Genomic DNA, 26,370 nt, shown 5'->3' on the forward strand with positions numbered 1-26,370 from the left:
GGGAGTTTGTCGGGCACTACCAAACGGGATTCATGGGTTCCCGCGTCACCACTAATCAAATATTCGCGATTCGGCAGATTCTGCAGAAGTGCCGCGAATACAACGTGCCCACACATCATTTGTTCATCGATTTCAAATCGGCATATGATGCAATCGATCGAGATCAGCTATGGCAGATAGTGCACGAGTACGGTTTTCCAGATAAGCTAACACGATTAGTCAAAGCGTCGATGGATCGGCTGATGTGAGTTGCTCGAGTATCAGGGACACTCTCGAGTCCCTTTGAATCTCGAAGAGGGTTACGGCATGGTGTTAGTCTATCGTGCCTGCTGTTCAAAGTTGCGTTAGAAGGTGTAATAAGTAGAGCGGGGATAGACGCGAGTGGCACGATCTTCAGGAAGTCCGTCCAGCTTCTTGGCTGCGCCGACGACATTGACATAATGGCACAGAACTTTGAAGCAATGTTGGAAACGTACATCAGACTGAAGGCTGGACTTGCCATGAACGTTTCGAAAACAAAATACACGAGAGGAAGAGGTTCTAGAGACTACAATGTGAACCCTCCCATCCCCAGTTCGGATTGAGGGTGACGAAATCGAGATGGTCGACGAATTCGTGTATTTGGGCTCACTGGTAACCGCCGACAATGATACCTGCAGAGAAATTCAGAGACGGATCTTGGCGGGAAATCAAGCCTACTTTGGATTCCGGAGGACGCTCTTGTCGAACAAAATTCGCCGCCGCACGAAGTTGATTATCTACAAGACCTTGATTAAACCGCTGATTCTCTACGGCCACGAGACCTGGACTATGCTCGTGGAGGACCAACGCGCCCTTGGAGTTTTCGAACGAAACTTATGGTGGCGTTCAGATGGAAAACGGAACGTGCCGCAGGCGAATGAACCATGAGTTGCATCAGCTGTTGGAAGAACCATCCATCGCGCATACTGCAAAAATAGGACGTTTGCGGTGGGCTAGACACGTCGTAAGAGTGTCGGACGACGACCCGGTGAAGATGGTTCTTGAGGGCGACCCTACAGGAACAAGAAGCGAGCACGGTGGATCGACCAGATGGAGGACGACCTGCGGACCCTTCGAAGACTGCGAGGCTGGTGACAAGCAGCAATGGACCGAGTGGAGTGGAGACGGCTTTGAATACAGGTAGGGTAGATAAGTTGAGGTGAATTAGTTCACTTAAACGAAATTATTGCAAAAAAAAAACTTCATTACGCACATGATTCAACGATTTTTTTTTATGTTATCGAACTAACAAATCATCAAATATCTAAGATCACAACACATGTATACAACTAAACATCTAACAGTTATCTTGGGCACATACAATCTAGTGATATGCAGTTGCATCATACAACAAAGCGAGCCTTTCCGAACGCACTACGGTGCGTGAAACGTGTTATTTGCTCGCTACAGGCTAGAATGGTTGTTAACTGTCTTTTTTCTTTCTTCTTACTCTTCTAACTACGAATTATATCTCACTGGGCAGCTCTGGTAATTTGTCAGTACGTCAACCTTTCAAACCGCAGTTCCATTTACATAGTCGTAGTGCTGCAGCGGAGCAGGAATTTTACTAGGACTGTTAAGAAATAGCTGCGAGTGAGATTTACGACGTTCGCTTTCGATTTTGTCGAGATCGAAAACGGGTGAGATCTTTCCGGTGAACGGTGACACTTTTGTGGGAGCTCCATAGTGGAACCCCGCTATCGATGGGTGCTGAAAGCGTACGTATTGAGGGTGATGAGTAGTCAGATCGCCATAGCTCCGATGAATTTGCACAGGCGACCGAACGGAGTAATCTACGTAGGACGGAGAGGATGGTACATGAAGATACTTTTGCTGCATACTGATAAAATCGGTGGTTGATTTGGGAATTATCTTTGGCCATTTGGATCCATTGTGGTACGGGGAGCTAGTGTCAATATTGTTTTGGGAAGAGTTTTGTCTGAAATAAAAAGAGATATAGTTAAATTATGTTCTGATTGACTCAGACACCGACAACAGAAGATACCTAACAGGTTCCAATATTCCACTAGCCGATATTCGACGATTCCAGGTGGTCTGATCGGATAAATCGTCCAGGCTGTTGAATCCGCCACGATCGCTATCGAACTCATTCTCCGCGAATAGGTTGTGATTCTTTTTCATGAAATTCCTTGGCAAAGTTTGTCTCATTTCATAGTTATTCCGCAATAATCCATCGTGGGACCTGTGCATCGCATGCGCTTGGTCCAGCGAATTGTCCGATTTAATTCTCTGTCGTCGTTCGAAAAAATCCGACCTTCCACTACCCTCCATCATCGAATTGCGTCGCCTACGCTTGAACTTATCATCATCACTATTGTTCCCTTCAATCACGAACACGTTTTGAAATCCATCCCCATTCTTCCCATCCTCCTCAATGTAGTAGATATTTTTCGGTTTCGGTCGTGGACCAACTTTCTTGCAAAACTCGTTGAACAGCTTTTCCTTGGATAACTCTTTCGTGAAATATTGTTTTGAGATTCCGCAAATTTTCTTCAAATTTTCCTCACTATGTCCTTCTTCATCGTCGCTCTTCTGCTCATCCGCTAACATAATATCGGTACAGGTCGAGACACTTCTTGTGAGTTTTCCGCTCCCGGCCATGATCTCAATCTTGGAAGGGGCCGAAATGTCCACAGGCTTCCCCGCCGATGGAGGTGAAGTGGCAGTTGCGGTGCTCTTCATTATCGGCGCCGGTTCCGTGTACAGTTCGTTCAAACTTTTGATCAAGTTTTGTCGCGCACGGTACCGATGCACGGCACAGTCGTCATTCGCATCGAAGTAGTATCGTGGCCGCAACCCGTCGTACAGAGAAACCGGGGCGAGTGGGTCCGTCTTTGGTGTAGTGTTGTAAAAATTACCACTCAAGTTCTGATAGGTCGGGTATGTCTGCGAGCGATTGAACTCCCGCTGGTGCAGGTTGGAGTAGATGAGAACGTTAAGGATTCCCGACAATTCCGTTATGACGAATCCGAACACGTACAGCAGAAAGCTCTGGCCGTAACGGAAGATGAATAGTGGCGCCTGCAGGGATGAACGAGGGCGTAGTTTAGAGCCGATTTCGGCCTTTAAGATTGAGATGAACATTATTAATCCGATCAGCATGACGAGACCTGGCGAGAGAGATATGCGTACTGAAAACTAATTTCTTAATTTGATATTGTTAGTATTATAATCAGGTTTACTTTGAAAATACAATATATAAGTCATCTATGGTCAAGTTTTCATGTTCAACTACAGCTTCTTACATTTATTTATTTATAGTAAAGAGCGCACAGCTCTGTCTAGACTATACGTACCAATTGTACTAAATTACATGATTTGTGTAAGTTAAATTAGCATACATTTCATATAAGCTTCACAAAGTATATAATTTCAAAAATAATACAAACGTATAAACTAATTCTCTTGAGGAATTCAAATAATTGTTTGTTTTCATATAATTGGAGCTTGACAAAATATTTCCATGTATAGGGGAACATGGGGAGACTTGACCAAGCGCAAAATTCTATTTTCGGCTATGGCGTCTTCTATTCGATTCTTAACTTTTTTTCAAAAATATTTTTATACTTGTTTCGATCCCTTAAGGTAATTTTGAAAGTTTGGAGTAAAAAATCCTTTCCTTGCAGAAAATATTACGTGAATAATAAATTTGCATTAAATGATGTAATTTTTTATCAAACTTTATATGGACATATCTACTCGACTACTAATTACTATTAAATGACTAATATACCATCTTAATCCTTGTGAAGCAGTGAAATGATTTTACATAAACTGGAACATTGGAATAGTTATTACTAGAATTCGCATGAAATTGAACGCAATAACTAATGTTGGGGAGACTTGACCAAGTGGCGATCAGCTGAAGAAAGATACAAAATTTCTAATATTTATTATGCTTTGGTATCTACTGTTAATGTTAATCACGCCGTAAAAAGAATTCCACCCCAAACATAAGTCTTTATATTTTAAAATTTGTATGCAAAGTTAGCAATAGTAGGACTGATTTCGTGACGTGTGAACATGCAATGCAAGCAGTACAGTTAATCCTTAAAAAGAAATGCATTTAAAAAAATCAAAATTTATCAAATGCAACTCTTTTATATTTTTTACTGCTACCTAAGGATCTCGACAATAGGGGAAAAAATAATTACAGTATGTTTTATGTCATTATTTTTTGTTATGATTTTTCAAAATTCTCTTGGTCAAGTCTCCCCACGCCTTGGTCAAGTCTCCCCGCAATGGGGAGACTTGACCAGAAAAAACGATCACAGAAAAACTTTTGTAACTTTTCAAAAATTAAATTAAAAATTTTGCAAAAAATCGTGAAGACGCGCAATAACTTTGCGCATTATATCTGAATGATTTTTGGGGGATTGAAGGCTTTTTTAGAGATTTATGCGGTTTTAGCTGAAAACCTGGTCAAGTCTCCCCATGTTCCCCTATTGTATTATTCGAAAATTTGATACAATCATACTAAGCTGATCAACTGTGGGCTAGGAAAAATACGTAGACATTTCATCTCAAATTTAAAACACAAAAGTTGATTTCTTCTTCTTTGTTTAATATTTCTCTTGTTTACTATATTGTACTACAGGCAATGTGATTTTTAACAATGAATGGGGCTGGCATAGCGTAATTGGTAAATCGATTGGTTCGACTCCCGGGTTAGTTTTTTCAAAAGAGATTTTTCTACCCCGAAAAAAGAGGCAAATGACTCTAATGTTAAAATATCTATAATCGAAATATTTTCAGAATACTATGTAAGTGATGGAGCACAAAAACTATAAATCAGAATTCCTGTGTTAGTGTTCTGATCGGGTTCCTTCATGTACATTTGTTATTTAATTAGCAGTGCGTATTTATCGAACCAAACAATATTTAGTTTACCATCAAAATCGACCATTCCGAGAGGTCGTTTGATTCTTCGCTTATGCTTTTAAAAAATCCAGAAAATTTGTCTTCTCTTTAACATTGTTCATGTCCAGTTTTCAATGAACTGAATTTTTCTTGCCATGCAGAAAGGTTCTTAGAAATTATATGGGTTTCTGTAGAAAATTAGATACTCCGATCGACATGAACTTACGAAATTATAACAGACTTATTTTGCTTAGAACATTGGATTCAAAATGATTAGGTTTCGAATTTAAATATCTGCGACCATTCAATCCCATTCAACTATGAAATTTGATTAGGATCTAAATGCAGAGACCAAAGACCTGTAACGTATGCCGGTTTTTGTCAAATTTGAATCTTGGAATAAAGAGGATATATTCTATACTTCAAATTGCCGTACGTACGTATTAGCATCACTTAGACCCCAAGTCCGAAAAACCATAAGTGAGCAAGTAGAAGCAAGCACAGAATCTCTGGTTTAATGGTAAAAAACTGCATGCGACTTGCTATGGTGCATGGAAATCCATTTTCGTAGCGGGCCTGTATCTTGGGGGCATTAATTTCTCCAATGTTGCAAATGTTCTTCACCAAACTAGCTCATTCGTTCATCCTCAATGCAATATTCGTTGTGTTATTCACCCATGCCTCGAATAACACTACCCCGTTCACCGAAAATGAATAATACAAACAAACAAAAATACGAATCTGATGTCTGCTCTTCTCTCAATGTCGTATATACAGGTCTGGCGAAGATGGTACTTTGGTATTCGTAAGATGAATCTTACATGAGTGGTGTGAGTGATCACAGTATAAATCGACTTGCTTTCGTCATAGCGGTCGTTCCGCTCCCATTGAATCGTGTGACCGCTATGACGTCGACCCGTTCTGCTTCTGGATTGTTTACATATTTTTGGTTGCCAACACTAGCAAACCGTGTGTTCTGCCACACCTATATATACCTCATTGCTCTTCTCTGCGAGTTCGCATCTTTGTTAGTTGAATTTAGCCATTCATGCGTTGTTAATCTTCAAGCATCATTTGGATCGGTGCACGAATGGCTTAGGTGATAACTAACCACTAACCATTCTTCGCTTAGGATTCTTCGTTCTTCATTCCCATGCGCCATTAAAAAACAAATTTCTTGTTCATTGCTGGAAGGATCGGTTTCTTGACCGAAGTTGCACAGAAATGCTTGCTAGATATGTTCGAAATTGGATGACTTTTGCTATGAAGAACAATAAGCATTAGTAGTACATAATGATTGCTTGCTGATGTTTTTGGTTAATGATCAGAGTCAAAACGGGAATCTGTGTCAGCAAAGCAGAACAAATCAATTACTTTTGTAAATCTTCGGATGTCTCGCGGGCGAAAATCAAATCAACTCCATCTTTCCTATTATAAATCCACTAGACTATTAGTATGTCAGTGAATCATAATGGTCAAGGTAATCGAAAAAAATTTCTATGTCCATAAAAGTGTAATCCAGATCATTCGCAAGCTTTTGACAATTCAATGCATTCCGATTTAAACCAAGCTTAGCCGAATCGTCGTCAGATTAAATTAGTAACCCGAACCAGTATAATATTATACAATGGCGCAGAAAGCAAATGCAGCGAAGACCCAATTTTATCAGCCCCCGATTTTATCAGCTTTTTGACCCGATTTTATCAGCTTCATATGAAAATTGATAGTTGGTAGTTTGATGGGCTCTAGCAGACGAACCAAGTTGAATTCGAGTAAATCCTTTCTTGAGCATATTTTTCCGAAATATGCAAAAAAAATATTTTGCACTGTTAGACCCCCTTAAGTGAAGTTTAAGCTAAATAATCAGGAAAGGTTATGAGGCTATATCTAGGGACCAAAGACGAATATTTTAAGAGCATTGGTTTTTAAAAAAGATAGAAAAATATATGTCCCGATTTTATCAATGTCTCCGTTTTATCAGCCTAAAATTCACCAAGGGGCTGATAAAAACGGGTCTTTATTGTATAGCAAAAATTAAACTTTTTACCAAAACAACCAGTTAATCTTATACCCTAGTAACATGTGAGGTTTTATCATACTTTTAAAGCCACTCATAATGTTTAGATTGCACTTTTAGGATGCTATAAAAGTTTAATTTTTACTTGGGATAATAAGTATTTGTACCCTGAAAGATTATTCTTTAGCTTAAACAGTAGCTAATATGGTTTTAATTTCAGCAGAATCTAGTATATTATAACATCATTACAGAAAAAATGCTGAATAAATATTTCTCATTTGACAAGTCATCAAAAAATAATGTTTTGGGTATATTCTATTAATACAGTTGTTAGATACATTATTATTATTTGACAAGATTTATCTCCAGAAACATTAAAAAAAATTAGAGCCCATGACACCAACCACTAAACTATTTTCATTTGAAAGTTATGAAAACTTTTTCAAATGTTTTCTTCGATTCAAGCATCTGAAAGTTAAAACTGATTCTGCCATGAGACTTTTTAGAAAAAAATGACCCGAAAATGTCAAAACAATTCTTTTACAATATTTATTCAAAAATATATGTAAAAAGTGTTCATAATTTCTTCACGGAAGAAACTAGAGTCTAGGGGAATAGGAGAGACATATCAATCCTCTAGGCAACGTTTTTGAAGGAAAACCGTTCTTTTTAAACTTCAAAACTTCTTTTGTTGAGAACGCCTATATAATTTGAGAACGTTAAAAAATATCAATATTTTCCAATATCGCTCAAGTGTACTACAAGTTATGACCTACTATAAAGATGAAGCAGAAATAACCTTTATTTGTCCTAATCAGTGCTACTGGGATACTAAGCAGAAATATTTTTAATGAAGAAGTGTTCATAACGGCTTCATGAATAAATGCAAAATGTCCGGCGTGAAAACGCGTCCCGAGAATGTGTTTTTTAGTCGAGTAATTTTGATCAGAAATGTGTTGATTATCATGAAGCTTGAGTTAATAAGTTTGATCAAGTTGTTTATTTCATGTGGGTGAATCTTAGATTAACGATTAATTGGAGCTTGATATTGTAACCGAACGTTACAGGAATCAAACGACATTTTTATTGCTATTTATGATGAATCGAGAGAACATTCAATGTGCTTAATTTATACCCAAAAAATATACAAAACAAGTACACCGTAGAGGAGAGTAAGGACACTTGATCCTTGGGGATATTTGATTCCCTGGCCATATCTCATAATCTATACATCAAAAGTTACCACCATTTCAAAAACAATCTAATGTATAACATTTGGTTTGGAAAAATTGTACAATATTTTAGAAAATATGTGTTGATATCTATCTCGAAGATCTTTTTACAAATTTTTAAGCGGTTGTATGAGATCGGCCAACTAATTGTATATGAATATTTTCAAGTACGATTACTTTCTAAGGGCTTTTGTCTAGAAAAAACATTTTTAGAATAAAGAGTTTCACAACACATACAAAAAATAAATTTTGTTCACCTTATACAATAGGTATCTTTGATCCCTGTAACACTGGGTACACTTGATCCCTATCATTAGCGCTTTCAAACATTTTCGAAATGTACAGAAATAGAAAAACATCATTTTCATAAAGTGCCTGGCACTATTAATTAATCTAAAATGTTTTTTCCGTGAGCAAATTACGGTATAAGGTATTGAAGGTTGGAAAATCCAGCTAAACAGCACTGACTTACCGCAAATACTTGCCTTGACTTTCTACTGTGATTAAAATTTGTTGTGCATCTAAAAAGGTAGTCTAATTAATTAATTTGTCAAGACAGGTGATTGGCTGAATATCAGTGGGTATTAGTCATAGTGTGCTTTGTTTCTTTAGCCCTCGTAGGCAGGGGAACAAGTTACCACACGTTTTTACAAAAACCTCTTTTTGACATGATTTCCAAAATTGTTCATATTACTGACAGTGCATAGTATTCGGATTTACATATTATTCATAGCTCTTACAATTCAAATTGACTACAAAATGGCGAATTTTGCAATTTAAATTTTTATTTCATTGAAAAGTTATGAAAAAAAAAACAAAAGTGGGATCAAGTGTACCCACTCTCCCCTACATATCAAATACACAAAACAACACCGGTGGGACTTGCTGCAAAAAAGGGCCCGATTGGAAAAGGGATCGTCAGTGGCCATACCCAGGTCAATTCCTCGGGAACTGGGCAAGATCCGCCATCTGAAATTCGCTATCGTCCACTTTAATACAGGCGAGCGAGTGCGTAGGACGTGTCTGAAGTTTTGAGAGTTTTATAAAATATAAAGGTGAAGTGAAAGTGCACCAGCCATTCAGGTAACTACATTGAGAGGCTATCTTGGTGCCTAATTAAACCATCGAGCTACCTCGCTCCAATAAAGGAATTATTCTTCACTTCACCACAGGACCTTTTGATACCTTTTAGTACTTACCATAATTTGGCATTCCTGGTAGTCGCGAACTTCCAGAGACACCGCGCACACGCATCGGCCTAGGTGACTTGACGGTCACCTACGTCTAATCGTAAAAGACCATTCTGAAGTCCTCTGGTCGCCAACGAAAACAAGGGACAAAGACTCTCGGACAAAGGCCCTAAACACCAAGGAGAGCAACCCTTTTCGGTCTGGCAAAAGTCGGTCTCGTCCGTCGCCAACGAAGGGAGCACCTGTTGGACACCTCGCCCAGAACGCCTTTCTGGGACCGCCATTTTGTTCACCACCCCAGCACCCCAGCATACACCCTAGGAACCACCCATCGCCATCTTGCAAGGAAGTTCATCGTGGCAACAGCATTTTCAAACCGAAACATACAGTACGGTACGTACCGTAAACCGGGATGACTTTGATCATCGGGGTGACTTTGATCACTCGAAACTTTTTTCGTAGATCGCTTATTAAACCAGAATAGTCTACCGAAACATTTTAATTTAAAATGATTTTTACTCTAAACTTATAAAATACTGATTTGTTATACTTTTTGAGTATATTATTCAGTTTTTGGGTACAAAAACTACAAAAAACCGAAATTTGACTTTACCTTATTTTTACGAAACTTCGTAAAGTGTCTATTTTTTATAAAACAAATAAATCTCAGATTTGAGCAAGAGTAATAAATTACAAGCGAGTTTTTATTTTCCTTTAGAGTGGGATGTGCCAAATATATTTTAAAGAGTTTGCTTATTTTAAACACAATTTTTTGTGAAACTAGTCGGCAATTATTTCAAACTAAAATTCGCAATATTTTTTATTGTTTAATAGTCCAACGTGTTAAAATGGATGAAACTTTTTGTACATTGATAAAGCACTGAAATAAAACAATTTTAGCAGTTTTAAAGGTTTTCAAAATCTTTTATTCTAGTTGGACACAAATTATACGAATTTTAATTACTCGAATTTTACAGTATATTGAAATACTTTGTAGAATACTAATTAACATCTATTTAACAATGAGTATCTTTCCAGAATTAGTTTATACAAACATTTGAATGAAAAACATTGACATCAATAACTTAATGTGAGTGAACATGCAGGTTATCAAAGTCACCCCGGAATACAAAAACGAACTTCAATTTGAAATCATTTTTGGAAAAATAGTTGGAAGCGGAGAATTTTAGGTAAAACTATCCAATCCTGTTCTCCATACATCAGTACATGGTTTAAAAATGTTAAACTTGAAAAAAATGTGTTGCGTCTAAAAATATGTAATGAGTACTTCGAAAAGTGATCAATGTCACCCCGGTTTACGGTACCAGTGAACCCACCAGTGATACCCAGAACACCACACGAACAGCTTACATTTAATTACACACGTTAAGAAAGTTGAGTGTTTTCGTATAGCACAAGATCCGCGAAATCCCTCCAGTTTGCCCAGTAGCGCGCCGACCCTGCGACTAAGTCCGAGTCATGTGCTGCTGAAGCTTGTCGGGTGAACTTTAAGTTACAGTATTTCTAATATATTTAAATGTACGTAATTTTTTTGGCTCCGACAATAGAGTAGGGGAGCATGGGGAGGCTTGACCAAGCGTAAGACTCTACAATTGGCTATATCGTATTCCCTAAATTTAAAAAAATCCTTTTATACTTGTTTCGATCCCTTAAGGTACTTATAAAAGTTTGAAATGGAAAGTCTTTCTATCATAGAAAATATTCTGTAATTAATAAATTTGCGCTGAATGATGTATTTTTTTAATCAAACTTTGTGTATTTATTTGAGTTATTTTTTATAGAACTCATATCATGTTATTACTTATGAAGTAATGAAATGATTCACATGGATTTACATGTAATATATAAAAGAAGATCCTTTTTGATTGCTCACAAATATATCAGATATGTTTTCGTGCCTCTGAGGCAGGTGGCAAACATATTGCCACCAATGTTTTTAGGCTTTGCGGGTAGTGGCAACTATATTGCCACCAACAATTTATATTGATTCTGATTAATTAATTTGGTTACCGATGAATAATACTCGTACTGTTCTTATTCATACGACACTTCTAGGTTAATATTTGTCAGTATGAGAAAATATCCTTTAACGTTTCCATGTACTTCTACGAAAATGAAAAATAAAATAAAATGGGAAAATGTACTTTTGCATATAAAATATTTAAAATAATCCATAAAGAATTGTAAAACGATCCATAAAAAAGTTGTCAATGTTCCATAAAACAAAACTGAAAATCCATAAAACTGTGTGAATGATCCATAAAAAAGGGTGATTTGATCCATAGATTATGTAAAATTGAACCATAAATTGGTCTCAAAAGAGCACTAAAATAGTAATAAAAGAGCAATTAAAATGAACCAATGCCCCATAAAAATATTGGAAATGTTCCATAAAATGATACATTTTGCGCCATAAATTAACTGACATTGATCCATAGAATATTAACAATGTACATTAAAACACGTCGATATGTTCCATAATATCGACAAAAGTGTTCCACGGTATTACAAAATGGAGCAATAAAATGTCAGAAAAAGTTCCATAAATTTGATGAAAATGTTTGCTAAATAATTTTTCTTGGTCCATAGAAGATGTAAAAATGAACATTAGAAATGATTCATATATCGAACGAAATTATGGTTCATGGATATTTACAAAACGATCCATAAGAAAAGAAAATGTAAAACGACCCATTAATATGTGCTTATGCATTAGAAAAAATAAATTTAATGAATTCATGCGAAATTTTATGGTAAACTTAAAAAATAAGTTGTGCTTAATAATTCTCATAACAGTGACAGTGTTTTAACAAGTGAGCTTATACTGGGAGCTAGTGTGATGCGGCTTGGCCGCATATCCGAGGCCAAGGATCCGAAGCGGCGCAAAGCCGCTGAGGATCCGTTGGACGAGGCATTGATTAACCCGTAGCTGGAATTGCAGGCAAACCTGTGGTCCTCTCGTTTGCCCGGTTTACTTAAACATAGGGGCTATAGCTAGTTAAAAGCCGACTGAGCGGCAGCGAAGTCGGACAGTGCACAAGAAAGCGATGTGGCGTAGCCACATTAGTCAGTGTTCGTGTATAAAGTGTCCGTTTTCGCTTCAGATAGTTATTCAGATAGTATTTGCGACTCATGCCAGCCTGTATAGGTGGTCTAATAACACTCAGCGCTCTAATATCATAAATACCCTGACGTTTAAAGAGTTGCCATAATGATTTCAGGTTAGCTAAGGTCAGTTAGCTGACTAGTTGGGTACGGAAGCTGAAGTTTAACTATAATGTATGCATTGTTTGTTGTAGTTTGACATTACAACCAAATGTAATAAACTTTATTATTAGTTCGAATAGCAAAAATTTCGCATGAATTCATTAAATTTAATTTTTCTGGGGCATAAGCACATATTAATGGATCGTTTAACATTTTATTTTCTTATGGATCGTTTTGTAAATATCCATGAACCATAATTTAACGTTCGATATATGAATCATTTCTAATGTTCATTTTTACATCTTCTATGGACCAAGAAAAATTATTTAGCAAACATTTTCATCAAATTTATGGAACTTTTTCTGACATTTTATTGCTCCATTTTGTAATACCGTGGAACACTTTTGTCGATATTATGGAACATATCGACGTGTTTTAATGTACATTGTTAATATTCTATGGATCAATGTCAGTTAATTTATGGCGCAAAATGTATCATTTTATGGAACATTTCCAATATTTTTATGGGGCATTGGTTCATTTTAATTGCTCTTTTATTACTATTTTAGTGCTCTTTTGCGATTATTTTATGGTTCAATTTTACATAATCTATGGATCAAATCACCTTTTTTTATGGATCATTCACACTTTTTTATGGATTTTCAGTTTTGTTTTATGGAACATGGACAACTTTTTTATGGATCGTTTTTCAATTTTTTATGGATCATTTTTGTTGTTTTGGCGGCGCAAACTTAGGGCTGCCAAATAAAATTAGTCATTTTATAAATTTCACTAGACATTTCTTTGCATTGAGAAATCAGCAGATACTAATTAATATTGTCATAATGATCGCAGTGGCAGATGCCAAATTGAACACTTTGTGCAATCCACTTTTTCAAAAATCCATACGAAATTTTAAATATCGCAAAATCTTATCGATGAGAATGCCCTTAACAGGGCAAATTTTTGTATATCATTAATACATAATGGACGTTCACGAATCTGATACGGACAATTATGCATAACGATGTATTATTAGCAGAGTCAAAAACAGTATGTACATTAGACTGGTTCAATTTTTGGCTTTTAGCTCCACCAAGCTCTACTGATTCCTTTTATGGCCCTTAGTAATTGTGCAAATTTTAGTACCAATCGGTTGCGTCTACGGACCCTCCAAAATTTTTAAAGTTTATATGGAAATTAGTATGGAAAATCGGTTAAAATTGAAAATAAATTCTTAAAACATCACCTCATCAATCAATTCATGAGAACACTATATATTTCTAAAGGTATTCTTCTACTGAACACATTCGAGGAACATTTTAAATTTGTGAAAATTCGCTGAGAAAAGTTATTAACTAAAGAAGCAGCATGACATCGAAACAAGTGGATTTTATTATTAATCATAGCAACCCTGATTCAATAGCTGCATCTGCCATACGGAAGCGGTTGGTGGTAAGCCTAGTTTACACTTGTATAACGATGGAGCTATTAAGCAACACATAATTACATGCAAACATCTTTTTTCTGTAAATCACTACCAGCGAGTGGGAGATAGGATGGTTAACACATACACACACAAACGACTCAAATTATTATTGTATGAAGGACCAAAAAGGGTTGAATCCGTAGGCAGAAGTACTTATGCGCACCCCCCCAGAGATAAAGATTTTACTTCCAGTAATAACATTCAGTCGTTTAAGTAGCGTCATTTGCAATACTCATTAAGGCACTACCTGATGGTTTGTGTCCGGAGAGCGCGTTTCAGATATGTATATGAGCGAACAAAAATAAAAGTCGCTAGGACAGAACGTGCAAACCCGTTTCAAATATATTATAAAATACAAATCGGAAATTAACTTCAAGCGTAAAAATTTGACAGAGATCCTTCAACATAAGAATCGCTTAAAAAGTTCCCATCCGTGAAACTCGGCAAGGTTGAACCACTAGTATAAAAACCGATTGAAATTAAATAAATCGTGCGCAGAAGCATCCGAAAATCTTGTTGTTCTAGATTAAAAGTCGACTAAACGAAACTACTTGGTAAGATCGGATATATTTTTTGGCGATTTTTATACTGAAGATTTTGTTACAAAGGAGTGTCCCAGTCCAATTTTTATGCTTGAAGTTTATATCCGGTTTTTATATTTTAAAATATTTGAAGTGGGTATTATGTTTTTTTTGCGACTTTTATTTTCGGTTGGCCATATAAAGGTACCAAAAATTCCCCTCTCAAAAACATCTAAAATAGCTTCTTGTTTGCCTGTTCAAGCAGGCAAACTCCTCAACCATCGAATAAACAACCATCCGTTGCCAACGACAATTATCCGGTGGAGGCGCCTAGTTGAAAATTGCAATATTTCTACACTACGTGTAGTTGGTGCTACCCACATTATAAAGGTGGATGTAATCAGTCTAGTTTATACTGTCCATATTCGTAAGTCGGTCCCATGTTCTATAAAATTCCCTTTCTACATGGGACTGACTAGCGATTATAGACCGTATAGCACCGTGTAATAATGAAAACACCATTAAGTCGTTACTTGTTCGACATGAATGAGCAAAATAAAAGATAAAAAAAATAACGATTACTGCCGGAATTACCTGTGATTATAAATAGCACTCCGGATACGAAGTAACAGATTTTTCGTCCCGATGAACACATGGCCACCAGGAACAGTACGTAGCTGATCACCAGCACCACGCTGGAGGTGAAGAAAAAAGGTGATGAGTTGGTTACCGTATCTGAAAATTAGAATAGAAGTAAGAAACACTAAAGTGTCACTAATTTGATAGTGTTGTAGGAGTGAGAGAAAAAAAAGACCGAAGCAAGACACTATTGATGCGGAAAATCTATCTATCAGGCTGGAGAATCCCGTCACGATAACCTATTTACAAGAGCGGATACGTTTCCGCATTAACAGGTGCTGTGGGACACCATCTCACCTTAATGCTTAGCCCGTCGTGTGTAGTAAATGCAATTGTGTGGAAGAGAAGGTTGAATACAAGTACAACGACCGGTGCGGATCCTAATGACCCAAAATGCATGCTTCACTTACAATAGGATCAATTTTCGCTTTCCCTGTTATCGGTACCGGTTGAGAACCTCTGCTCCTCCTTTCAATTAACACACACACACGGTCATCGTAGAGTCCCTTTAATCCATCCGGGATCAGTCCACTGTTTCTCTTTCCGTATGGGAAAATGAGTGTGTACCAGTAACACGTGGGAAAATTCGAAAAAAAAATCTCGGACAATAAAGTACTCGTGACATCGAGCTAACACAATAACACCCGACAAACATCAAAGCCACAGACGGTTACAGGGTTGTGCGGCGGTGGAAAGAAGCACAACCAGCCAGTATAGAGCTGCTATAGACAGGCAATAGACTTTAATAATTGTATTACAACCGATGCCATCGTCCCGAACCCCCAAGAGCGGGGGCGCTGATATCATTGGTGAAGAACAATGTTATTGGACGATTTGTTCAATCGCTCTGCAGTTGTAGCTAACAAGTGACCGTCTCGAAAGATAATGTATCTATCTACTGACGTATAATCATGTTATGTGTGGATTTTTTTCACTCTCTCTGTAGAAAACTGGGTCAGTTAATTCCGACTGATTATATCGGTGGGTTTCTTAGTACTTACAGGGAATTGCGTTCGTCGAGTCGTGCGGATCTGGATTGTAGTCGTCCTGGGGGAAGTAGGCGATCATTGTGCACTGAAATTCGGATGCTGCCGTTCCCAGGGTGCTGCCACCTGCGAATTGAAAGAACGGTTTTTTTGTTTCGAATAAGTTCAGCGTGTTTTGAGTTTGCCAGACTGCACCTTCGCTACCGATCAGGTAAATGTACGTAAGAAACAAATAGATAATGCCAGCTGAATAAAAGAAACCAAATCTTCGAAATAAAAATAACTCCCATCGACGTCGGTCTAGTACCGTAAAAATTATCCTTGAGATCTTTTCAACCGAGTTTTTATTTTTCAGATTCATATCTCGACTAGGAGTGATTGCAGTCGAAGGAAAAAAAACTCGTCAACGGCGTGAACCATTGCGCCACTTCCGTCGGTAGTAATTTCCTTTTCTGATTATCGACATTCTCTATTGAATTGGCTACCGTTTCGATTTGTGGTTTACTGAGTGTCATAACGAGCCATATTTTATATAACGATAAAACAACTTCAATGCTTTTTTTCCTCTAGAACGAGCAACAGATTTTGTTCAGTTTAAATTTAACGTAAAACAGAAAAATAGTGCATGAAATATTCTCCGCTTAGCATTGCTATAAAATCCTAAAGTTATTCCAAAATCTAGGTTGAAAACTAAGCTTAATTTTTCATCTATACTTTTCTTCAAATGATCGGTTCGGTAGCAGTTGTAGTTTCAAACTGCACAATTTCACGTCGTTACATTGAGAAACGACTAAGGCAAAATCCAAGTTAGCTGTACTTACCAATCTTACTACATAGCATCCAGAGAGACGATTTGGTGTATTTGGTCAGATAAATTCCCTCATCCTTCTGGTTGTAGTTCATCGTTCCGTTGTAGTTGCCATTGGGGATTTTTTCCTCCGTTAGTAGCCATTGAGGTCCGGCTACAGCGGCAATGACTAGAGCGACAGAAAAACTGCGAAAATGGTTGAATTTATTAGTAGTTTGAATAACCTAGAATAAATCAAATAAAATAATTTTTGACATGTATTATTGGTCGTATGTCCTCTTGGGGGAAATATCATCGAACAGTGGTCGGTGGTCAATTGGTTGACTGATGGCGTCTTCTTCCATGTTGTTGTCAACAACATCTTTGCTGCGTCCCTCTCTTACAACCCTCTGATTTCCGTTCCGACAATGACACTTTTGAAGTAAAACTACATGATCTGGCATGACCTATCCCCTCCTACCTGACCATCCTATGCAAATCAGTCCAAGCCTTTACATATACTCAGAGCCGTAGCGAGCATTTGGCCCCCTGCTTATATTAATCTGCTTTATAAAATAAATCATGATAGGAGTATCATTCCCAGAGCTTAAAAGTTAGTTTGAAAGTCGAACTGAAAAAGAAAGCTAAAGCAGACAGCGAAAAGGCGCATAACTGAGACTCTACCAAAGGCGCCAGAAGACTACGCTACGGTCCTGTTAGTCGAGAATAAACAACGAACAAGACAAATTTCAACAAAAAGAGCGAAAATTATTGCACTCTTTCTACTCGTTTTCACGGAAAACGGGAACGTGGTCATGTGCGGTAAACTATCCATGTTGGCATATTTGTCCCGTTTTTTGTGGGATTTCTTATCTCTAGGGGACTGCAGGCCACCTTTTTAAAGCTGTAGCAAAGATCGTAGAGTAAGTTAGATCAATTATCATCGAGAAGATAACTCCATGCAGGGTTGTACCAATAGCTGTATACTTAAGAAAAACTTTTTATAAAAAATCGATGAATAGATCTATGGGCGATGTTAATAATTTAAACGAAATCTTTCAATTCTATTTCATAGAAAAAATATACTACTTAGTGTTGGGAAAAACTCAAAATATCAAAGTTCACAAGTGAACTTTTTCATTGGCGATATTGATACGAAAACAGTTGTCATAAAAAAATATCGCAGTCGAAAAGTTCGCTAGCGAACTTTTATATATGCGATGTTCGTAGCCTAGTATTCTGCACTGAAAACAATCTGGATGAGAGAAGTTCGTTCCTGAACTTTTCTACCTAAAATATCCTAAACAAAAATTCAGCTACCGAAATCATTCGAATGATATTTGCATAAGAGATTTTTTTTCTTCATGTTATTTACTGTCATACAATCAGGATTTGTTGCCTTCATGTTTATTTAGGAAATAAGTATCATGATTCTGATAGCAATTGCGTTTGACTACGTATGTGCGCCAGTAACAGTGCTGCTAGATGAATTCTGTCTTCTTTTGTCTTCCATAAAGCATTGCCTTCCACTTTGATTTCCTGAGCAATCGATTAATATTTTGTATAGGCAAGCTTATATATGGAAAGACACTTTTGTGTTATATGGTTTCCATTGTTTTGGAAAAAATGCGAATATAAGAAAGCAAAGTTTCGTTCGTTCAATGAGTACCGCGGGTCGTATGTGCAAATGATGTATGTCTATTTAATAATTTAATTCTGTCACATACTATTCATGCTCTAATGCTTATATAAAAATACCAAATCTTATCGCTTGGCAACGCTGGTAAAATATTTTAAAAAACCTACTTCTTTTTTTTAATAAACATCGCATTTCATCGCATACCACGTAGCTTTCGACAAACGATCATACGTATTCCGGTGGAAAGTATCAAAAATCGAAACATATCATAGTGAGTTATATATTAAAAACTGATAAACATTTAAAAGTAATGGAGGGGAAAAATACGCAAAAATCTAAAATAGAAAAGGCTGTGCGAATGGAAAATGAGAACTTCGTATGCAATGTCAGTGATATGTGCGACTACATGCAGAAAGGAAAATTAAATCACGGAAACTTTTTTAGACATATCAGAACAAAACATCCTGCCAAGCTAGGTATGCTTCAGTTGTCTCTTCCTGCACCCAAACGCGCTATATCTTCCTCTGACAATGAACTTCCACCGCCGAAAAAATCCAAAAGCAAAGTCATAGTCGAAACCGATCGAGCAGCAGTAATACTCGCTACTATGCAACTTGCAACCGCTAATGCATTACCGTTGAGTTTTCCTGAGTGGATAGGATTCCAAACACTCGTGAAACCTCTTTGGGATGTTGTAGGCTAACCGATAAACAGAAAAAAGTTATCGGATCTTTTAAGCCGAGGAGCATTGTGCGTACGAGAGATTATCGCTAAAGAGATGGAAGGTCGTATCGTAAACTTGAAAATAGATAGTGCTTCCCGGAGAAACCACCATTCCTTCGGCGTAAACGCACAGTTTTTCTTGGACGGTCGAGTTGTCTGCCGTTCTTTGGGTAATATTGCATTTCATGATTGTATGAATCATGCTACATTGTTGAGTTTTTTGTATCTTTCAGTAATAAAAAAAGACGGTTAGTCAAACTGCAGATAACCTGCAACAAACTTTGCAAGAAGAAGCGATGCGACAATATAGGATTGGCTCTGATCAATTGTTTACCATTGCACATGATAATGGAGCAAACATGGTTGCTTCGGTGAAACGGCTGCAAGCACATATGTCAGAGAACATGTGGACTCGGAACCATTCTTAAAAACAGTAATCGTTTGTTAGATTTCATGGCCATCGACGAGCCAATAGACGATGAGTTGGAGAACGAAAGTATTGTAGGGTTTGGCAGCGGGTCAGACACCGAGGAGTCCGACGACGAAACTTTCGAGAAGATAGAGCCTTAAGCGCGATTCAGACGATACATCAGCTTCCGTCAACGTCAACGGAACGTCACCGTTCCGTCAGGATAAGTTAAATACGTTTCTCTTGAGCCCGTTCACACGTCCCGTACGTCAAAACGTTCCGTGCCGTTGATGTTGTGTGTGAATGCCTCCATTTAACTGCATGTAACTTATCCTGACGGAACGGTGACGTTCCGTTGACGTTGACGGAAGCTGATGTATCGTATGAGTCGTCCTTTATGCGGTAGGAAGCACCAGATGCGCGGCTCATACTTGCCAGCTAGCAGTTTGGGATGTTCTGAAAAAATGCAGCAAAAGAATACATACCGTAAAGAAATTGGTGGAATCGACACGCCAGGGCAAGTATCGAGAGCAGTTCATTTCACACAAAGCGCACTTGGCTCCCATAGCAAACATTACACGTTGGAACTCGGTTTACATAATGCTCAAAACCCAATGCGATCAAAAATCATTCTATCTCTCTCTAGAAAATAGGTTCAGTGAAATAGGTAACACTTTTTCTAATTCTAAGGTTGTACATTCATAATATTATAATATTCTTTTGCTAGCATTTTCCAAACATTGGAAATTTGTTGATTTTACTGTGATGCCCTGCAACCCGTGTTTTTCCTTACAGTTAGTTTGCAGCGAAAACATGTGCCATTGTCGGATTTTTTTGTGAATGGTTGATTTGTCAAGCAAGATTGAATGCTATTCCAGAAAACAATCCAGCTCAAAACTCCTTATAACGATGGATACACGGCTTAAAATGCTTACTGACACAATTCAGTTCAAATGTTGCTTATATATGGATCCTCGGTTCAACTATCTTGGTTCGAATCGTCTATCTGTCTATGACAAGGATCAAGTTCAGGTAAAATATACATAGTCTATTAAAATACATATTATAAAAAAATATCCATTTTTATACTTATCTCCTAAATATGTGGAGCCGCTTGGATAGAATCGAAGGAAAAGAAATTAGTAGTCAGTCAGTACCTGTTCATGACGAATCTTGAAAACTATTTTGGCAAGGATACGTCACAGGAGAATTTACCCGAGCAACCAACTGAAACCCGTTTAGTTAAGCTCGTTAAAGAGCTTGAGTTTCAAAAAAAAGTTCCGATAACGATGCCACCATCTGAACATTATGTTCGAAATCTTCACTCTACCTTGTCCAGTCCTTCACCATCCACATCATCTAGCCCACAAACAACCTCAACTCTGAAACGTTTCGACGTACTTCAGTGCTGGATTGATCGGCAAACCAGACACCCAGAAATGTTTCGCCTTGCTGTTGTAATTTTGTCAGCACCTTCAACGCAAGTAACGGTAGAACGTGCCTTCGGCGCCTTGAAATTGATACTAACTGATCATCGGCCACGCCTGAACGACAAAAGTATTCAGGACTTAATCGTTTTGAAACTAAACCCCGATTTATTGACAAAAGTTGCCCAATCTCTCAATATAGAGGAAGAAAGTGATGCGTAATGTTAATTTGTGAAATTTAAATAATATTTTTACCAGTTATAATTTAGATTCAACTGATTTTGTTTTTTATTTTGTGCAAAACTACATTTGTCTTGTATTTTTGAATTTACCAATAAACTTATTCTGAAATTATTTATGCGCATTTGTTTTTGCTAATCGTCATTGCTTTTACTCTGAAAAAGTTACTATTCGTACTACAACCTTGTTAACCCATTATAACCCAAGAGTTTCAAAAAGTGAACCAAATGCAGTGATATCTTCAACTCCATCAAAAAATGTATCAAAGATTATGGGAAAAATAAACTCATCGCTTAAAATGGTTTTGAGAATGAAAATATCTCGTGCAAAAAATTTCATACCCTTAAATAAAAACAACAAATTTTAAGTTGTTTCACATGTTTCTACGGATTCTCTGATAGACAATACTTCTTTTACACCTGTGGAAACGTTTTGTCACATAATGGAATTATTAGCACGAATTCCAACAATAAAATTCAATTAAATGTATTGCCCACTTTTCAGCCGCCATTTGTCCCAACTATACACGGTTCAAAAACGTAAATAAAACTACAAAAAAAATGGCAGCTGTCTTCTTATACGATAAAATATGAGGTGTAATGATCCCATTACTGCCCATATATGCATAAGAGTCCCATATGGAAAAACAGCAAGCCGAGAAAAACGCTGTTCAAGATTTACATTTTTCATTGAGCCTTATGGATGGGACAACCATGTTTTGGTATTTTTTTCGATATTTTCTGAACAAACCTGGTAATCTTATTTGTGCATTATGATTCAATGGTGATGCAGAATACAACCCAACAGATATCTCATTTTCGACAAAAATCCATATGGGACTCTTATGCTTGTATGGGCAGATTAGTGCAAAGATAAAATAGTTTGATGCCAAAATTCTGCAGTAAATACGCGTTAAATGATGGATAGTTCTGCGTATGAAATTTCATACGCTGGGATATAATGGGTTAACCTCTATAGTGGGTTATGTAGACAATTGTGTACATAACATCGGAGCTGATGCTAACATTCTCACATATCAGCTTGCCGAATCCGCTAAACGCACCCAAATGTCCCTATACCCTTAAGCAAGGGAGCGATGCCATCTGCGCCAGATGTAGGAGGACTGGGATTGGCGCATGTGTGGATGACGTTGATGAATCACTTAGAGCAAGCTTCGATGCCGTGGACTACAAATTTTCAGCATAAACCACTGCAACTGTCCTGAAACCAGTTTAGCATAACTAACATAACCAACTCTACACTGATTTACTTATCGCCCGAAAATTTGTCGAACAAGACCTATGTATGGAAATATTTGCTCGTTTGGATCCACGCACAGATTCAATAGCGAATAAGATCGACAAAAAATTCAGGATTTGAAATCGTGGCGGTCGGCGTGGTAGACAGATGTATTTCAGAGGACTCCTCACAAAAGAACAGGCCATCAACCGACTCGGCGGGTACTATGTTATACTATTCGATGTCGAATGAGAATAGGAGGTGGAACAATAGGTTACATCCACACTCGAGTACGTGTTCATGATTAATCAGATTTTCTCCAGACATATCTTGAATTCATTCATTTTACTTGAAATACATTTTCGTGGCTGAGAAAAACAAAAAAAGAACGACATGTGACAACCGTTAACGCCACATTAATTAACGTACCAGCGATTTTGTAAAAATTGTAGATCCATGCGAGATTTTAAAATGCTTCAAGCAAGGCTGAAAACTAAAACCCGCGCTTGAAATGTTTCTTGGTCCTCGGTTCGACGTTCTTTCCAATATGCATCTTCCTCTGCATTACAATTAAATTTCACTTTATTCTTCTACCTGTGTATACGAAGTTAAAAACTGAACCTCAACTAAAACTGTTTTGACAAGGACCAATAACAAGGTGACTTGGATCCACCGAAAAAACGAGAAATTATCGCCATATACTGGAAAAAAATTTCCGGTAGTAAAAGTTGCTGTTCATTTTCATTTGTATTTGTAGACCAGGTATATTTTCACTGATAATTGCTAAAAATTTTACGATTTACTGGCGTAGATCTTGTGGTTTTGTGTATACCTTGTGTTGAGGTGGAATAAATACTTGGTGTATCTTTTTAATGCTGCCATTACTCTATCATTGAAAATGTTATCCTATGCGATATTGTCAACACGCGAGTTTTATCTCAAGGAGTCATTAGGTTCTTTACTGGCACAGTTAACCTTACTTTTCTTGACAGTTCGCTTGTACTGTTTACTTGGACTTAGGAAAATTTGTGGACGACTAGATTCGCTCGAAGAAAATCGCGAAGAATTTTTCTAAGTCCATGTAAACAGTACAAGCGAACTGTCAAAAATGAACACTCAGTTCGTTTGTGACGTCAGCGTAAAGTATTCAATTGATGCCAAAATTCACTTCCGAATGTTTCTTTTGCGATGTTTTACGGGTGCGAAAATTTGTTTCGTGTGTCACCTAAAGCACTATTTACACTCTCGGTGAAAATGAACGTGAACATGTGTTGAATACCTTCCATTGTTCACGGTGGACGACGTCATGAACAGTTTCATCAGCGAACAACGATTTCACGCTCAACTGGCAGTTTACAGTTTGTCAGAATGCAATCTGGTATTCGAAGGCGAACGTTCACCGTGAACAGCGATGACATTTATATTCACCACTCCGCATCAATTCCGCCCTTCGTCGAGTTTACACTACCGGTGAACAAGTGAATTATCCACTGCGAACATATTTCACCGTGGAATATTTAAAATGATCGGGGAATATGAATATTATTGCATTGATTCTATTATATCGAATAATTGTGCATGGATTCGCTAAGTATATTAATGTACTATCGTTTAGTTCCAGTTTCATCAATTTCTATGTACTAATAAGTGAGATATTAGAAAAAACAACTTGGTGCGCATCGAGTTCACGTTCACTTTCACCGAGGGTGTAAATAGGCCTTAAGCAAAAGTTCGCTAGTGAATTTCGATGTTTTGAATAATTGAATCTTTGTTCGGATATGAATTATTCGGAGACGATGTTTCATACTGCCGATGTTTTTTTAGCAAAGTTGGCGAAGAGATTTTTTCATGAATGAATATGAAATGAACTTTTAACGATAATGATTTCCCAACACTGATATTCACAGGTAACGAAACTAACTCAAATCCTAAGTCCGGAATCTTCGAGTGCAGATTCATAAACCGAAGGATCCGTCCTGGTCTGGCATATAGGAATTAAGGCAGATTTCACGAACCAGTAAAATTTTAGAATTGGTTCTGTACACTGAGAATCAACCGAGAAGTTTGTTGAAACAGAAAGTTAGTAACAATGAATTGTAGTACTCGTACTACCAACGACCATTTTAATTTTGCTACATTATTACTGAAGGGGTGAATCTCTATATCTCGAAATCTTCCAAAAAGCATATAGTACGTTTTTCAAATTCTTTGGAATTTGGTGTCTTCTGCAACTTCTCAATAGTTTTACTTTTTTACTGGAAAGGATAGCATTTAATTATATTTTTATAACCCATCCACCATATTACTTCTGTTAGCATTAACCACGGATTCAGTTCAGTTCTTTTACAAATTACTACGTTTTATTTTATTAAATTATTTCGTTTAATTCGCAGTGAGAATCATTGTGGCTTTAAGCAGTATTAGAAAACAATGAAGCCTTTACTGGATTTAATAAGGCATTACAATTGGGCGAACGAATGGCATGTACCTACCACGATAAAACCTAATAACACACAACGTATGATCCAGATTTTACTCAAAACCTTGCTAAACTCACTGATCAATACATCACAGCGCGAAATCTAAATTGGTTACTTTCACGCTTTCGATCTTCAAAATCGTTTAGTCCGTAATTACACTTCATGAAAAATAAGACCATTTACCTGCTCACAACCGGAGTAATCATCAACATCCAACAGTTCCCAGTTCTTGACCCACTGCTGGAACCAGAACCCGTCGACGCCGCCGACAGAATTCCTTCCGAGCAAATCCTCTTCATTATACCCAACGGTCCAGTGTCAGCCTTGACACCATCATCACCACCATCGTTTACGGTGTGATCTGAATTATTCACCAAATCACCATCACCCGAAGAAGCATCACAGTGTCGCACTCCGGAACCACCGTTTTGCATCAGCACTGCGCGATCGTTACCAGCAACAAAACCACGCGGCGGATAACCGTTCAGCCGAACCGAAATCGACGGCACGTGGACCGATGGCGAAGGTAGCTGGGCGCTACACGATTGGCGCCTCTGTGCGGCCACGTTGACCTCCGGCGAAAACATGGACGCCAATCGATGCTGCCGGGTAGCCATTTCGAACCGTTTTCTAACACATTCCGAACGGGGTATGATTATTCAATTATTATTAAAGTGATTTCACTTCTAGCTTTGTGCTCATGACTGGCACATGTTTAAGTTCGGGAATTTGATCCTAGTGCGTTGGATGTTGATTTACAACTGGCGGTCCTTGGCAGCTGTAATGATGATACTATTTGACGCGATGCCATTTCGAGATGATAAAGGTTACTCGCTCTATGCCCACGAGAGGGAGAAATAGATTCGGAGAGCGAAATTGTTGAATCCTCGTGGTCGTGCACGTGCTTTGAAATATATAACTGCACTCTATGGGTTATATGATATATACGTAGTAGGCTGGCGAAGGCTCGAATGTTTCGATAATTTATGTTGACTTTGCTCATGCGGTGCTCCTTCACTCCAGGTGATTTTCACGTCACACAGTGCTCAGGGTGGCCATATAGTAATCGTGAAACACCCTGAGGATATGTTGGTTAATTCAACCCCTAGCTGTAAAATCAGGCAAAATCAATTCGGATTCTGTGGTTTTTCTGAGAAAGCTTTACCTTTTCGGGCTTTCACGATGAGCGATAACCTGACGCGACTGTAAATCGACTGTACAC

At 37.7% G+C, this 26,370-nt stretch overlaps 1 protein-coding gene across 2 annotated transcripts; it reads right to left on the reverse strand.

Moving 5' to 3' along the window:
- Window positions 1-1,471: 1,471 nt before the first annotated feature.
- Window positions 1,472-26,160, reverse strand: LOC131685205 (uncharacterized). Of its 2 annotated transcripts, none has more exons than XM_058968766.1 (6): window positions 25,332-26,160; window positions 17,026-17,198; window positions 16,220-16,330; window positions 15,174-15,314; window positions 2,027-3,152; window positions 1,472-1,927 (listed from the first exon to the last, which is right to left on the reverse strand). In XM_058968766.1, exons 1-6 carry the CDS (start codon window positions 25,763-25,765, stop codon window positions 1,534-1,536), a joined length of 2,379 nt encoding a protein of 792 aa, XP_058824749.1. In that variant the 5' UTR covers window positions 25,766-26,160; the 3' UTR covers window positions 1,472-1,533. The 2 variants fall into 2 exon arrangements, with proteins under 2 accessions (XP_058824749.1, XP_058824748.1); XM_058968765.1 differs by having other exon boundaries at window positions 1,472-1,960; window positions 25,332-26,159.
- Window positions 26,161-26,370: the final 210 nt, after the last annotated feature.

This window comes from Topomyia yanbarensis, chromosome 2 (genome assembly GCF_030247195.1).
Source record: "Topomyia yanbarensis strain Yona2022 chromosome 2, ASM3024719v1, whole genome shotgun sequence".
NCBI lineage: Eukaryota > Metazoa > Arthropoda > Insecta > Diptera > Culicidae > Topomyia > Topomyia yanbarensis.